The 16,644-nt window shown below is 53.7% G+C and overlaps 2 protein-coding genes across 7 annotated transcripts in view; one reads left to right on the forward strand and one right to left on the reverse strand.

The window, feature by feature from the left end:
* The window catches only part of PLD6 (phospholipase D family member 6), a 1,634-nt gene extending 833 nt beyond the window's left edge, over positions 1-801 (forward strand). Inside the window, exons 2-3 of the mRNA XM_026053919.1 lie at positions 20-272; positions 560-801. Of these exons, the coding sequence (XP_025909704.1) occupies positions 20-272; positions 560-801 (495 nt within the window). The remainder of the gene's footprint in view (positions 1-19; positions 273-559) is intronic.
* An 8,208-nt stretch (positions 802-9,009) lies between these two features.
* Positions 9,010-16,644, reverse strand: part of MPRIP (myosin phosphatase Rho interacting protein) — a 76,288-nt gene continuing 68,653 nt past the window's right edge. For 3 of the 6 annotated variants that reach the window (XM_026054236.1, XM_026054232.1, XM_026054231.1), the window contains 7 exons: positions 16,212-16,329; positions 15,632-15,791; positions 15,337-15,456; positions 14,599-14,685; positions 13,674-13,836; positions 13,107-13,192; positions 9,010-9,190 (listed from right to left, as the gene is read on the reverse strand). In XM_026054236.1, coding sequence (XP_025910021.1) covers positions 9,119-9,190; positions 13,107-13,192; positions 13,674-13,836; positions 14,599-14,685; positions 15,337-15,456; positions 15,632-15,791; positions 16,212-16,329 — 806 coding nt within the window. In that variant the 3' untranslated portion in view covers positions 9,010-9,118. Of the gene's footprint in view, positions 9,191-11,892; positions 11,959-13,106; positions 13,193-13,673; positions 13,837-14,598; positions 14,686-15,336; positions 15,457-15,631; positions 15,792-16,211; positions 16,330-16,644 lie in introns of all 6 variants that reach the window. The other 3 variants (XM_026054237.1, XM_026054233.1, XM_026054235.1) reach the window with 2 other exon arrangements.

Below are 16,644 nucleotides of genomic sequence, written 5' to 3' on the forward strand. Positions count from 1 at the left end.
GCGCGTCACCTGCACCGAGGCGCTGCTGGGCGAGGCGGCCGCGGCCGCCTGCCGCTGCCCGCTGCCCCGCGGCGACAGCCCGCTGAGCCGCCTGCTGCGCTGCCTGCTCTCGGCCCGCCGCTCGCTGGAGATCTGCCTCTTCGCCTTCTCCAGCCCGCAGCTGGGCCGCGCCGTGCAGCTGCTGCACCGCCGCGGCGTGCGCGTCCGYGTCGTCACCGACGCGCAGTACATGGCCCTCAACGGCTCCCAGATCGGCCTGCTCCGGCACGCCGGTGAGGACGCCGGGAGGGCGGCCCGGTGGGGACGGGGGCTGGCACCGCGGCGGCTGCCYGGCACGAGGGGCAGCGCGTGGCCCCTTGCAGCCCTTGGGCCACKCGGCAGCCTGGGCAGCATCTCTAGGGTACAACTGGCTGCTTGAGTGACACCTTCAGCCTCAGTTCGCAGTGTGCTGTCAATGTGCACTCCTGAATCTTAAAAAATACCCTTTTATTCCAAGGAATGGGGGGAAGAGTCGTGTCTCTGAAAAGGAGACCCTGAGAACGTTTCTGTGTCTTTGCAGGGATTCCYGTGCGTCATGACCAGGAGGATGGTTTCATGCACCACAAATTCGCCATCGTGGACAAGAAGATGCTCATCACGGGCTCCCTCAACTGGACCACTCAGGCCATCCAGAACAACMGGGAGAACGTGCTGATTGTGGAGGACGCGGAGTACGTGAAGCCTTTTCTGGCCGARTTTGAAAGGATTTGGGAAGAATACAACCCCACCAACTATAAGTTTTTTTCCAAAAAAACAGAGTAAGTTATCTCCCAGAGCTGGGGGAGTACCTAACAAACGGCATTCCTGGGTTTTATGATTACATATAGGCATCAGCGTATGATCCATGTGGCTGTAATTTAGCTCCTCTGCGGAAGTGAAGGGCTTCCTGCCCTAAGGTGTCACAGATGCACTATGTGTCAAAGGAAAGAGCATCGCCCGCCTGTTTGCCGAGCTCTTCTGTGAGCATAGATGTGATAGGAAGGCACGGAGAGGGTTCAGAAGTCAGCCTCAGAGCTGTGCCCTGAGAAAACAAGGTAACGTTTGCTTGGTTCCTGATATTTAATCAGCGAAGCCGACGTTTATCAGCTCGTGATACTGTGGAATGGGTTTTTTTTTTCACCAATAGCTCCTCTGTGTTGCTCACGCTCAAAGAACAGTTAAGAGGACTGTGAACAAAGGGAGACTTCCTATGGAGAGATTAAGCAACTTTGTTATTTATTTATTTTTGGGCAGGTTGGCATTAGTTGTTGAAAGTTTGTCAATAGGATTTTGTGGAAAGTATGAAGCTAGAGATGAAAAATACACATTGAATGTTAACTGCTATAGAAGATTTGCCTTTTAAGACTAGTAAAGGCCCAGGGTAACAGAATGCACATTGACACCAGCCCATCTGCTAGTCAGAAAGTGTAGGGAAGTTTCTGGAAAACAATTAGATAAACCTTGTTGGGAGCAGTCAGCCTTGTCCTAAAAGCAGCTATGGCTCTAGTTTGGTCACTGATTTTCAGAAAGACATCATGGAAGGAAAGCCTCATCCTGCCAGTGACAGGATACAATTCCCTGATCCTGATCAGAGATTTGGGGTGCTTGAAGGCAGCAGAAGGATGCCAGGATGCAGGAGGATCCTTCTGCATAGCAGTGACAGCTGCGTTCCTGACCCAGAGACACCTGCAGCAGTTTGGCAGTGTATTTTCCTAAGTGAGATGTTTTCTTTTGGGGTTCTTTATTTCCTCTTTTGGGGTTGACCGTTTTCTCACTTACTGTTTTGTCCTTAAAGAGAGTAAAGTTGGTATTAATCAGACTAACTCATTGTTGGGCATTTATGCAAACTTCATWTTACCTGGCATTGCAGAGCTCTCTTGCTCCTGTACCTGTGATTAACCAAGGGCCCCTTTGTGGGAACACGTTACTGTGCCTTTGCCAGCAGAGGGAGCAGAACATTAAACATGTTTTTAAATATATATGAGAGAAAGCAGGAATGTTGTATTTAGGCTGTGATATTTTAAGGTCGTGACGTTAGCAATGTGTAGAGAGAGGTAATATTTTTGTTACACTACTGGTACAGTTGGAAAGCAATGGACAAATTTGGCCATCCAAATTTGGAGCATTCATTTTTCCACGTTGGTCTAGTAAAAGATACAGCAACTTCCTACAAATCTTGCCGTACTAAATATTTTACAAAAATAATTTATTTGGGGTTAAAGAATCTCTGTCTTTACAGTTTAAGGTAAAAGAAAGTGGATGTAAACTTGGTGAGAAATTTGAAACTTATGTCTGTGTAAGAATTACGTTATACTGAATATAAAGTTACTATAAGTGCTCAAAATCTCTCTGAAAAGGTTGTGTTACCACCATTACTTGCTACTGTAGTGCTGTGAATAGCCCTATTAAATCTGTCATTCTCACAGRAAAGCTCAACAGCATCTTACGTTTTGTGTTCTTCAGGCAGCCCTTGTAAGTCAAACATTCAAATTATTAGAAATTCCAGCAGACGCTTGTGCTGAGGTGTTATTTGGGGTGCAGAGAAAAAAATGAGGTGAGGGAAATGCCTGTTGCTCTTACCTGTACTTAGCAACTATGGAAGAAGCTGAGAAAGTTCATTCCCTGGGAAATCCACTACGGCAGCATTAGCTTTACACTACTCCTCTTAAAGGGAGGGTGAGAAGTGCTATTTACTGCATTTTCCTTCTTAAATGCAGCCATAGGGCAAGTAATTAACTCAGGCCGTCCCCTCCTCGTCAAAATAAACACCTCACTACACAGCATGCAAAGGGTGGTGCAAAAATAGTTTATTACGATATAGTTTATGTAAAGTTAGGTAATTATATTTACAAAATAAAAATGATCAGCTACATCCACGGGAACCTAGCATGTCACAAAAGATTTTGTAAGGAATAAATACTGTGACAAATGTGACRTTTCTATTACAGTGAACAGCTGACCAGGAGCGGTGGCTCTTAAAAAAGCACTGAAATAAAATGAGTGGAAGGGAGAGAGGAAGGAGAGAAGATCCTGCACAGCCTTAGAAACGGGAGCCTCRAGCGTGCATTTCCACAGAGGGAAATGAACCAGGTTTGATGCCTCTTCCTGGACAAGTCTGGTTCTGTGGAAGCCTCCCTGAAGAGAAGCCACTCAGCCCGACGCAGCGACCRGGTTTAGCACCGACTGAAGGCTCCTCGTTCACCCGCCCGGCTGGGCCGGTGCCCGGGTTGGACCCCGCAGYGTCCCCCGCACGAGAGCGGCCGCTGCAGCCCGTCCCACTGAGGCCTCCGCACGTCCCTCCTGCCACGGGAGCTGAGAGGCGGCCGGGCTGCCTCTGCCGCAGCCCCGCCGTGCCTGGAAGATCTACCCTGCGCCTCGCCTGGCGCTCCCCATTCCTTGCTGTCACTTCCGTGGGTAGCCGGAGAGGGCAGAGGCTCCCGTGAGGCGCCTGGTGGGGCTCGGCGTGCGCCCCTGCCTTAACCCAGAGGGAATCTCCTCCAGGTGCTGTTCGGCCAGTGGAGCCAGAAGGAGCCAGAAGCCTTCAGCTGTGGTGAGGTTGGGAAAGGAAGCCCCACCAGTAGCACCTCAGTCTCCAGTGTGACTTCAGTTATCACCCAAGACATGCAGAGTTGCCTTCTCTTTCCCCCAAACTCTATCCCTTCAAAAAAAGGTTGCTTTAAAATCTCAAGACAGGCTGAAACTCCAGGTCTGGGGAAGGTGAATACGGGTCAAGGACTGAAGCACTCTTATCTAGTCTCTACTTAGCATAGTCCTTAGTGTTTTACAACATACTTTGCTCTCTCTAGCTTAGAACAAAGAGTCAGTTTTCTCCTCACATCCACCACACGCTAATCATGTGAAGGAGGAAGAAAATTACCTTTTGTAATTGCACTAATTATTTACTAGSTCATGGGCAGCTGGATTAGCTGGGCCGGTACCACCTCGACTGGCTCATCAGGTTTCCCTAGCGAGCCCCACACGGGYGGTTCCTTTTAGTAGTCTCCTTTTTGGATCCTTTTTAGTAGTTTTGAGGGCAGCGGGAGGCAGGGAGCCCCCCGGAGCGGCCCTGCTCCCTTCTGCCTCCTCCTGCCAGACCCGGCTGCAGTGGCAGGATCACAAAAGTTCAACTCAGTAGTAACTACATTGTATTGGGAGTCGTATTTAGAGGGTTGCTCACATAGTGTACGTTACAGGAAAGTTCCGTGTGGTTGTACCATGTGTTTCTGCACAGCCGGAGMTGTAGGTGCCTCGGAAACCTGGGCAGCCTTGGAGCATCCTCAGCGCGATGCTCGGGGGGTGGCAGCAGCCCCTGGCATCTGGGGACCTCGTGTCTCTCACTGCCACCAGCCTAAATTACCGCAGGGACAGTCCATCTGCCCCCGCATGGGGCAGTTACCTCTCCTCTTTCACACTGCCAGTGGTTTCCACGCGCACGGCGTTAATGCCTCTATCAGACACAAGATCACTGAATCCTCGATGGAAAAGAAAACCAAGTTTATAGCGCAGAAGGGTTACAGGTCTTAAACAGGCTGTACATGGTCTTTGGACAGGTATTTTCAAAACTAAAGGGCTAGGTCAGCAGAAAATGTTGGAAAAGATATTTATAACAGTCATCAAAAACAAACATATTCTATCAGGAAAGAGAGGGGGGTTCAACATGTTACACGCGGTGCTCCTCTGCCACCCCCCAAGTGGGATGTCTGGATTAGAACAAGATTTAAAAATCAAAACCACAACTTAGTCACAAAAGAGGACCCTCCACTAATTTGAGTAATAAATATTTACATTGCGTGCTTTGAATACTATACAGGTTTTAAATTATTTTTTTTAAAGAGAAGAATAACAAAGCTTTCTTAAAAAAATGGAAAAAAATTACAGAGGAAAGGCAAGCTACACCGAGCGTGCATGTGCTTAAGTGTTCACAACAAACTAAGTACTGTATATGAACCACAAAAAAATGCAAAGGACTAGTGGAATCCAATCAAGTATATAGTTCTTACAAAAGTGACACATTTTACAATGCTGGGGGGAGCTGCTTAAATGCATTCCAGTCAACTTCTATTACAGAAGGGAAGAAAGAGCGTTTTCCTGGCTTGCAAATCAGCACACAAGTTTAGTCTTGAAGCAAATGAGTAAAATCTGCTGCTGCTTTTACAGGTGAGCAAAGAAAAGGTGACATTTAAAAAGGACTTGCTCTGTTTCAGGGAGAAAGGACGCAAAGGGTAAGAAATTAGGCAAAAGAAAGCAAAATATTCAGAAGCAATCGGGTGTGTGTGTCTGCAGCTTCGTTGCACTCGGGCCTTCCTAAACCTCGCTCTTCAGAATTAGCAGTAGTGTAGAACTGCGTGCAGCGCAGCAGCCGGCACTGTGCGTTGCCCACGGGGATTTCCGCGAGGAGAGAGGAACGGGCCCCGTTTTGGCCAGCGGGTACCTGGTCGGGGGCCGCGGCCGGCAGCGCGAGCGGGGCCCTCGGCCGGCCTTCCTCCTCGCAGCTCTCCATGCGCTTGCCCACGTGAAGAGCCACCCATCCTCTCATCTTGGAGAACGACGGGGCCTGGAGCAGGAACAAGAGCGTGGATAACTAAAGAACATTGCCGTCAGCAAGAAAATCTTCCCGGATTTCTTTTCTAAGCACTGCTCTCTGCAGGAATGTTCCAGGTTCTGGCTGTGTTTATTGCAAGTGCTGGTTCTCGGTGTAAAGCAGGTGGGTAACGTCCCGCGTGGCACCTTGCAGGAGTGCTCCGGAGCAGAGGGATGTAACCCRGCCTGCAGCCTGCAACCATCCCCTGCGGAGTCTGGCACATCCCGCGGCCTCTTCTTCCTCGCAYGTCTTTTCTGCGCCCTCCAGGCGCAGGAGCCAGCGCCGTGCACATCTGGACACATCTGGAGGAGAGCTGCTCCGTGGCTGCACGTGGCACCGAGCGGGATCTTGGCTTCTGCACAGCACGGCCGCCCTGTCCACTGAACCTTCCTTTCCAACCAAGCCAACCCTGCTCTCAACAGGGACACTCCACCAGCCTACACCCTCTTCCTAAAAGCCCCTTTGCTTAGTGGTATTTTAAAATAGCAAGTTAAGCAATAAAAACACTTGACTTGGTTACACGTTGCAAAAAAACCATGGAAATAGTTGTCGGMGGATGGTCCCCCCGGTTCCTCCACACACTCTGCAGTCTCCTCAGTCCTTGTAACACGTTTTCTTTTCCCTCCAGCTGCTGGTGGTGCCCATTGCTTTTTCCTCAGTGACCTTGCCCGTCTGTTTAGCATATGTACAGGTAGAGAGAAAACCCTCTAGGTGCTCTCTCCTTTGCAAGTGTTCTGGGCTATCTTTGTTCTTTATTTTTTTCAACTGTGCTATGTTTTATGTGTATAAGCCAGGCTAAACCCTCACAGCCTCTCCTCCCAGGGCAGTGTTGAGCAGGAGCACAAGCAGAAAGTCTTTCGAACCCAAGCCCTAGACCCTCCATCGCTTCAGCACCCGCCTGCTTTACACAGCTTGCTACCCGCTGCATTTTAACTGCACCTSCTTCTGCCTTCTTGCACTAACCTCTAAGTGTGTCTACTTCGCTATTACATTGCAGTGTCTTCCTGCCCACGCTCACCCCTTTTTTTTAACCTATTTTTTGCAGCAAGGTATTTGCACGTGGCAAGACAAGGGATGAGGAACTTCAAGGCCTCCCCTTGGCCGCCAGTTTKGCCCTGTCGCCTCTCTGAGGACGTGGCCCAGGCCCCGGAGCCCAGAGCTCCAAGAGCAGCCAAGCTCTGCGTCCCATCAGCCTGTTTCTGCATCCGTGTCCTCACACCAACTCACACCAACTGTGCCCTCCAYTTAGCAGATCCATTCTCTACATGAGGAAATAAAGATCAAGGTGGGAKCAATGGCTAGTCCCAGACTAAGCTGCAAGAGAACTTCTTGATAGAGCAGAGTGTAGAGCACGAAAGAGAAGAAAACTCTCTCTGGAGAGTCTCGAGACTTGGTGGCACCAACCTGCACTACCAAGGGCCTGAGGCCGGCTCCTCCGTGCACAAGGAGGGCAACCTTTGGGCCTCCTGCTTCAAGTAGGTAAGTGCCTGTGAGCAAATGCAGTAAGTAAAAAAAGGAAGATTTCCTAGAAAAGGTTGATCTACCTTTCCACCCAAGCCGTGGAAGCCAGCTGGGTCCCAGCACTGACAGCGCTGCTGGTCCTGCAGCCTGTGCTGCTTGTCCCTCCTTTCCTTCAGAGACAGAATTGCCTTTCCTGCCGGCAGATCCCACGGAAGCGCTGTGTTCCCAACTGCTGCCGGGCCTGGGACCCCAACACACGTCCTGGGCTCAGCCGCGAGGGTAGGCGGAAGAATCCGACCTCTAAGGAAAGCCCCAAATGCCAGAAAGGAGAGGGAGGATGGAGGAAAGGGAAGGCCCCGCAGCACCCGGCGTGCCCGGCCCGGCCCCGAGGAAGCGCCCRGCTCCGGCTCCCAACTCCTGCCAGCTCTGGAGCTGGTAGCGAGAACTTCCCGAGCCCAGGTCGGCTGCCCTGTCCTACCCAAGCACCACGTCAGCCACGAACACGCACGGACCTGCCTGCTTAAACCACACGGAAGCACCTGAAAGCCAGGAGGAAGATGAGCTCCACGCAAAGGACAGGGCTTAAAAGCACCAGAGACGTGTTGCGGGTCGCTCAGTGGCCAAATTAGGTTCGAAACCTAATGCACCAAAACAGCAACTCAACCCTGCTCCCGGCCGGCGAGCGGCGTCGGGCCCGGCCGCAGGCGGATTCCCTGTGCCCAGCGAGGCGGCGCTCGCCCTGAAATGCTCATGTTAGGCCGGGATTAAGCCATAGCACCCATGCAGTCCTGCCGCGGCAAAGCAGAGTCTGCAGATCCACTAGGAATCCGACCCACTGGGTGGACTGGCTGCCACATCCCTGGCTACCAGGCCTCTCCCTTCACTTCTACCTGGCGTTGGTTTACGGGCCTCACGTTGCTGAGTGGTATGTTTTAAATAAGTAAACTGTTATGACTGAGAAGGTCTGAAGCACATACAGGTTTTCAGATTTTTATTTCGGAAAAAGATTAAAGAATTAAAATAGGAGCTGCCCTGCTGACAAGAAGAGTCAAGTTCAAGAAGCCGATAAAAAAAGGAGCATTATATGCGTGGAACACTGTGCCTTGTCCGTCAGTACTGGTTCTACCTTCTACTCTACTTTCCTCCTTGCACTAGGAACAGGGAGTTTCACATGCGCACAGGCCCTAGGAGACACGGGACTCGGTGAGAGCAGGGGAGTAACAGCAAGAAGATTTGCTGGGCGAGACCACGCGGAGGCCAGGAAGGGCCCTCGCGACTCCGTCCCAGCAACACGTTATCATCTCAGACCTGGCCCCGGAGAGAAGGGAGACACCGACACGGCCAAGGGGCAGCCCTTCCGTTGCATGTGAGTAACTGCGACTCCCTAAGCAGAACCATGAGCGAAGAGCCCGGCACGGCGGGCTCTGCTCGCACCTGCGCTCAGCATGCAGCCCGTTCCCGGGGCAGGAGAGCCGTCGCTTCCATCCTTTTCCAGCGGGATGTCTGTGTTGCACCTCCCGGCTGCCGACCTGTGCTCCCTGCCACCGTCCCCAGGCCTCCCCCTTGCAGGTGCAAGCAACGCAGCGATGACGACGGTTCCATTAGGCTCCTGGCGTGCTCTGAGCACTGGGTCTCTCCACAGCAGTAAGAGCAAGGTATGGCCGACACCACCCAGGCCCTGCTTTTATACCAAAACAGTTGGTACGACAGAGCTAGCTTATTAACAGGCTACTGAGCCTTAATACTGACACTTAGTGTAATGGTTTACAGTAAAGGAAGGATTCTCCTACAAGCGCTGAAGAGGGAAAAGAAAAAAAAAACAAAATAACCCCCCCATCCCTTCCTCTCCCTCTCCGAGTCTCTGAAGCGGCTCACAAAGCAGGGGAAGGGGCTGCGGGGGGCGAGGCGGCGGCGGGAGGGCCCCGCGGGGCTCAGTCTCGTCAGGAGCGCCAGGGCGGACGACAGCAAGGACAGTCGCAAGGGGCGAGAGACAAACGGTGCTGGTGCTCGTGCTGCCTCAAGCCGGGCGGTGCGCGTGGTGAAGCGGAGCGGGGAGAACTAGTCTTTCTTCAAGTCCCTGGATTCAAAAAGCTTCAGGCGTTCTTGCACAGTCAGGCCTTCCTTCAGACTCTGGGAGAAGACAAAAGAGAGACATGGGGACACTGCGGAGCGGGTGCGGACGCGGCTTACGGGAGCAAGAGATGGGGGCGATGCTCAGGCAAAGGAACCGTGGCAGCAGAACGGCCTCCGCGATGGAGAGATTAGTGGGACATGCTCGAGAGAACACACGGTTTCGGAGTGCTGTTACTGGTGAAATCACGCCTGGAGAGTGGGGGAGATGATGGCAAATGAAGGCGGTGATGCATCGGGAACGGGGGAGAGGCGCAGACGCAAAGCGGGATTAGCCCGACTTGGGGAGCGAGCCCGGAGCCCACGGGGCAATTCTGGCTGGGACGGTTTTGGGGAGCTCTAGGATGCTGGRGGCACCAGGCAGTCCAGCCTGGCCCTGCTAAGGTGAACGATGGAGCTGCAAGGAAGGATCCGCACTGGTCGTCCCCGTCTGCCTGCACGTTGACTCAGTGCGTGGACGTGTCGGGTGCTCCTCACTCCAGTCAATGCTCGTGYTTTACCCAAAACAGTCCTGAAAACTACATTTAACTGCCAGGGACAATCCCGCCCTTTCTCTAGCCCCAGCCTGGGGTCTTTCCCAAGCCAAAGTTGCTGGTTGCAGTGTTGGACAGAGGACTCTACTAAATGCTTGCTCCAGGTTCTAGCAGGACCTTGTGTCCGATCCAGTTCAGACTCCGCACTCAGATTTAAAGCCTTGTCAGCCAGCTGATCCATCCTGCTAACTCCAGCATCTGCATGTGCGAAGGTTACTGTCACCTATGGCTCTGGGAACACACCTATGTGAGTGGCAAAGACACAGAAGCAAATAACTGGCCTGCACTGCGAGAGATTCAACCTGCAGGAAGCCCAAGGAGAAGCACAAGATCCAAGACAGCCCGAAACACGTTGCTAAAGAGCTGCAGGGCGGCGAGTGTCCCCTGTCGCTGCCCTCCGGGAGGTGACACGTCTCCCTCCCCAGGCCTCCCAAGGGCCCTGCCGTGCACTGCGAAAGCTTTCCGTGCTGGGAGGCRTCTGCTCTGACACACACAGGCAGCCCAAGAGTGCAGGAAGGGCCAAATCATCTCACAGGTAACTGTGCTGCAAGCCGGCTGCTAACCCGCTCCGCAGCTCCAACAGGGTTTGCTTTACACACTGGCGTAGGACTGCTTCAAGAGGCACAGATCTGCACGCAGAGACCCTTCTAGGAACTCCCAGCAACGGCCCCTTTTGCTTCTGCTTCGTGACCGTGGTGACAGTGACGACACAGGAGCAGTTCTGACACCTGGGTCGGGTTTTAACGTGTGCTTGGCCCAGGCAAGACCTGCTGTGCAGAAACTTGCCGGGAGGTTGGGCAGGTTCCCACTGTCCTGAGCTGCTTCAAATGTTTCTCCTCCCACAGGTCGAGAAATCCAGAACAGCTTTGGGAATCAGCATGAAAATAAAAGCCCTAAAATGGCTTGGTTTTAATTTACAAATGATGTATTTCTTCTTTTCAGCTGACAGCAGAGAAGCTCTGGGGACCCAAATATCTGAGGATATATTTCCTAAAGGAAGTTAACTGGGCCTATTAAATTAGCAGCAACCCATGCGTTCCAGTCTATACATCAGATTTCCTATTATATGGAACAAGGCGACATAAACCATCAGACTGTTCTGCCTAATGGCAAAAATTCCAGCTAWATCAGCCCTTAGGGAGTTCCTCAATCAGTGGAGTTGCTGACGAAAAGGAGCTAATGAAGGCAGCCTAATGTAAGGTAAAATCTGTGATAAAAGCACCCCCATCAGACTTCCCAGGGCTCTCAAGCTAATCCTCTCTCACCATTTTGGGGGAGTTTCGCCTCTTTTCTTTCCCCTCCTGCAAGGGTCTCATTTCTGTCTTTACCATGGACCAGTAACATTTACTGCTGCATTTGGTTATTTGAGATGTTTATGCCATGAGAACGAGCCCCTCTTCCCATCAGCTCCCTCCTGCCGCTGGATGAGCTCGGAAGCCTCCAGCCCACGTGAGATGGAGGGGCAGCACCAAGTGATGAGCTCTGGTATGGGCACCTGGGAAGAACCCGCAGAGCAGAAGGAAGAAGTTGCTCAGCAAGGTGGACACTTCTGCTCGGGCAACCTAAAGAAGCAGCAATCACTGGAATTCAGCAAAAGAAATTCAGGACATTCTCTGCAGCTGGGACCTGGGCGCTGTTGACAAGCCATGGGCCTTTGTGGGAAACGTGTGGATCCTACTGGCTTCATCTAACGTGCTCTCTGCTCTCCGTGGAGGAGGAAACGCTCACAGGCCTCAGCGATCCTCTCCTCCACCTGCCTGACACCACAGAGGTGGTTTTTCCTACGGGGCCTGCGCGTTGCTAGTTTAGTGGGAGGCATGCACAGTGACCCAAGCATGCACACTCGGCGTCCCGCACTCCCAACACAGCCAACAGGAAAACGAGCCCCACCGCGTCCAAACCCTCCTGTGTTGGTGAGGGCGGGAGGAGCGGGAAGACGAGAAAGCCAAAATCCCCAGGGAAGAGCCGGACAGACTGCGCTTTACACGGATCGTGGGTCCGCCTCTCTTCTCCCCTCTCGCTCCCCAGTAAAATCATTAGCAGCAAATAAACCAGTCAGTCATTAAGAGCAGAAGGCCTCTCGTTTGCCACGGAGGTGTGAGCAGTGCATGCAAAAGTGGGCCGCTCCAGTGGGCAGCTGCGTCGCTTGGTGGGTGCCGGGTTGGTTACCTACGTGGCAGGGAACCTGGACTCGGGTTCATTTCAGTTATCCCATGAGACCTGCTCAATAACGGACTGTGGGAGGAAAGAGCAAAATAAAGAAAACAAGACAAGACAAGAAGCTCATCAATCCTGAACGCAGTGAGGACGCTCGCGCGGCCCGGCCCAGGCCCCCTCCCCGCGGCAGCGCTCGCGCCGCGCTCGCTCCGTCCTCCGCGCCGAGCTGAAGTGGTCAAGGGAAGGCAGGCAGCAGCTCGGGCACGGCGAGCCTGCAAAGCCAGGGCCTTGGACAGGCACAGAGGCTCCCTGTATTTGCTGGGCACCGCAGGCCGCTGGGCTAACGCTCGCAGAGCTCGTGACTGGCGTGGGCATCGAGCGAGAAGCCTGCCGGGCTGCATCCCGACCACTTCAGACTCCCAGGATCCAGTCGGGAAGGGCAAAGCGAGTTCTGCCCATGCTCCTCTCCTTGCTGACTGGTCTCTGGTTAATGATGCCATCTGAGTGGCTGCATTTGCCCTTCTGTTTCTTTCYGTGTGGTCCCACAGAAATGATCATGGAGAAATCATGATCGTGTTTCATCATGTTACACAGAAATCATGTGTAACATGATGGGAATTTGGCAGCCAGCAGCCCAAGCACAGAYGAGCCTGGCACGGCAGTAACGGGATCTGGGACCAACAGCAAGGACAGAATGGCTGGGGAAGCACACAGGGCTGCCCAGGCCACGTTAACACACACGCAAAGCGTGTGTTAAACAGGCTCAGCACTCAGGCATTTTTGTCTCATATAAAGACCAAAAAGCTTGCAGTGCTGGATGCTACAGAATTGAGAATGCTGTGCACATTGCCACCTTTTGATACCACTTAAATTTCAGCTAAAAAAGGTGCAAATACTGCGAGAATCCTCCTGTGAAAGATCAAAAACCAGGGTGAACATTGTGCTTTTGTCCAAGCAGGGAGCAGCTTCACACCTAACTTCTGGGAGATGCAGTAACGCCTGCCCTACAAGGGGGCATCCCGGGCTGGGGCCGTGCTGGCTGCACAGCAAGACATTGCTTGTTGGAAAGCTAGTTTTTTCTCCTAGGTGCCATCCAGATACTGAGCCAGAAATCCTGTTTCCTTCCCTCTACTAAATTCTTCCAATCTGCTCCACGATTTCCCCAGCAAACCCCACCAGGGAGTGACACTGGGCACGAGCAGCACCGGGGGAAGATGTGAACTCACCTTTGACCTGATATTCCTTAGCTGTCGGCTAACACTGGATCTGTCTTTCTTCAAGAAATCAGGGTTGCTTTTTGATTTCATAATATCTAGGGAGAAGCAAAAGAAACAGCATTAGCCTGGTGCCCACAGACTTCCTGGAAGGAGTGAGGCTGGGGATTTGGTCGCCTTCCCCGCGTGGGCAAACGCTGCTGATAAACTTGGTTGCAGCAGCAGTGCCCTAAGGACAGAGAAGACTCTGCAGGGCCTCTGTGCCCTGGTGGCAAGGGCAGCATGAGGCTTTTCATGATGCAAAATGACAACAAGCTACCAAAGACACAGGCTTCCCGGCCTCCAGGAAGGAGGCCCTGCCATGGGGAGGGCAGCATGGGCCCCTTTGCTCCTTGCCCTCTCTGCTGAGATGGTTTGCAAGGAGCGGCGCCAGGAAGCGGCATGAAATGGCAAAAAAAAGTCACCGTACAAAGTCCTGCATTGGTGCAGGTGCCAGTGGTGCAGCAGAGCCTGCGCTCCAGGCCGCACGCGTTCGATCGGAAAAGCAACAAGGCTTAGAGCAGCTGGAGGAGGACTGACCATATCCCGATACAGTGGTGTTCACAGGGGATTTCTCTCCCTGAGCTTCTGTGGCTGCTTTCAGCTGCTCTTTCAACCTGCTGATATCACAGTCTGCCTTGGCCTTCACAATGCTCAGCTCTGTGTAGATGTCTTTGTACTTGTCACTGGCGTATTTCTTATCCTGGCAAAGGAACAAGAACAACCCGACACAGTAAGACAGACAATTGGAGCCAGGGGGGTTATGAACGTGCCGAAGAGAGGCTTGGCAAAGGCCTCCGGAAGAAGGGCAGCGCTTGGAGCACTGCCCTGCTCACCTAGCACTTTTTTTTCCTCCCTACTCTGCACTTTGCAGTTACGAGAGCCGGCTGCTGACAGCAGGGATAAATTCCCGTTGTCCTGCTGAGCGCGCAGCTGGGGGCAACCCACAGATTTTACACATGCTCTTGAAGCCGCATCTAACAGCAACAGAGCGCTTAAAGTTACGCAGAAAGCTCCAATTTCTCCAAGGAGCATGCAACGCTGCCCGTGCATGCTGGCCTGCTTGTTCCAAGATTGCTTGTTTGTGGGTTTTAATTTTAGGAAAGATGTTAAGTACAACTAGAATTCCCAGAAGTGGCCGTGGCAAACAGGCCGTCCAGAGCAAACCAGATCTGATGTGGGGAGGTTGGGCAGCTCTGCAACCCCGGAGTATTTTTGCCATTTCAAATCTGATCTGATGRGATAGGAAACCAGGAAAAAACACTGACGGTGAAGTTTTCCCACACGGAAGGAGAAGGGGTAAAGCCCGGGCTCATTCAGCAGTGGGATGCTTTATTAATGACACCAAAATGGGTACTGAACTCAAGTATGGGGAGAAATTAAAATGTTTCTAATCTTGGGATAAGCTAGCTGAGCCCTAAGAGTATGGGAGCATCCCTGRAAAGAGACCCATCCTGGACATTACCCTCAGTGCTGTCTGCAACTCGTCTTTGAGGGAGCTGATCTCCTGCTTCAGGTACTGGATTTCTGACTCCTTGACCCGCAGCAGGACCTGTGGGCACAAGAGCAGCAACACTCATTCCACCCGAGCAGGACACGGAGCAAGGGCTTATCCCGCCCGCGCTTGCAACGCGGCTCATTCACACATTTACACAGTCACAGAGTGGCTGAGGTTRGAAGGGACCTCRAGATCATCCAGTCCAACCTCCTGCTCCAGCAGGGACACCCAGAGCACGGGGCACCCGGTCGCATCCAGGTGGGCTTGAAGAGCTCCAGAAGAGGAGACTCCRCAGCCTCCCAGGGCAGCCTGTGCCAGGGCTCTGTTCCCCTCAGAGCAAAGATGTTCTTCCACAGAATGGCCATTGATGCCTAGGCCAGGTACAGCAAAGAGAAGGTCAGAGCAAAACACAGGGTGTGCACAGCTGGAAACCCACTGCATCACGTGGCCGTGCTGCAGAAGGGCACAGAGCCTTCGGGTGACACAAGTGACTCTGGTGTCACCTGCACGGGACGCTTGGGCCACCACCTCCGTGTCACTCACTGTCACTCCCCACTTCTTTGCACACATTGGATCCCATGGGACGAGCAGGGGATGCAGAGCGCTGTGGCTTTCCGGGGCTGGCGCGCCAAGCGCTGCCGCCTCCATCGCGCCCCTCTGACGCAGCCCCGCGGCCCGCAGCGCTCCGGGGGACGCAGAACTCACCTCCAGCTCGTAGGCGTCCTTGCCCTGCGTGAGAGGCGACCCAGCAGCCTCTCCTCCGCCCTCGCCGGTCAGCAACGTCCGCAGTCGCGTGATCTCCGCAGCCAGGCGGTTATTCAGCTCCTGGCAAGAGAGCGGGGAGCCTTGCTGGGAACGGAGCACACGCAGCAGCGGCTGCGACTGCATCTCCCCTGCCCAACCAGTGGCTGCTCTCCAGCTTTCYGGGGCGCCCAGAGCTGCCAGGAGCTTCGGTGCCGTCGGCTTTGCCCAGGCAGAGGTGGTAGGAGCGGGTGCCTACCTGGTTGTGGGCGTTGAGCTCCTGGTTCTCCCGCTGGCACTGCCGCAGGGCCTGCCTCTCCGCCTCCAGCGCCTGCGCCAGGTGGGCGTTCTCCAGACACTTCTGGGAATACTGCTCCGAAAGGACCTCCAGCTCCCGCTGCACCGACTGCAGGTCCTCCCTGCCGAGAGACGTGGCCGCTGCAGCACCCGCTGCCGCCCGGCGGGCTCTGCCCAGGGGCTGCACAGCACCCAGGGCAAAGGGATCGCAGCCAAACTCCTGGGAAAACCTCCAGCCCGGAGCCAGCTCAGCCTCCCCTCTGGAGCATTTYGGGACCCAGGCACCTAGAGATCTTTTGGTGAGATCTGCTCCCACAAACCTCACACTAGAGCTGCTGGGAAAGCAGCACCGTCTGCTGACACCACCCAGCAGGAYGCCAGGGCTCCAGGGACACTGTTGGGAATAGGCACAGGGGGGCCTGCGCAGTGGGATGAGACCCCCCTGCAGTGACAGAGCTGATCCTAACTCACTGCCAAAACCCAGGATGGGAAAGGGGTCTYGGCACGCGCAACCCTCGCGAGGGAGGCGCTCGGTGTCTTACAGGTACTGCCTCCGCAGGGCCTCGATGTCGGCGTTGACGCTGCTGATCTGCGAGCGCTGGGACTTCTCCAGCTCCCGCTCCAGCTCCTCCCGGTGAGCGTTCTTCATGGCCTCGATGGCTGCGCAGGGCACGAGGGGGTTAGCACGGTGTGAGGAGGTGGCACAGCCACCGCACAGCCCAAAGGACCTTTTTTTTATGGGGTGATGGAGATTTTTGGGGTTCCCTTGCTAAAGGGAACAAAGCTGCAAGGCATCRCAGGGAGCCATCCTGCTGTTTCAGGATCACATCGTTAGGCACCGCTGGCTGCTGTAAATCCTGCTTTTTCATAGGGGTCTGACAATTGCCCAATTCACGTGTTCTTCCCTGAACTATGGGCCTTCTAAAGCAGAGACCCTGGGCTCCAGTGGCCCTGGAGAAGGAATTAATTGTGGAG

This window comes from Nothoprocta perdicaria, unplaced genomic scaffold (assembly GCF_003342845.1).
Source record: "Nothoprocta perdicaria isolate Ctin4 unplaced genomic scaffold, notPer1 scaffold_12, whole genome shotgun sequence".
Classification (NCBI taxonomy): domain Eukaryota; kingdom Metazoa; phylum Chordata; class Aves; order Tinamiformes; family Tinamidae; genus Nothoprocta; species Nothoprocta perdicaria.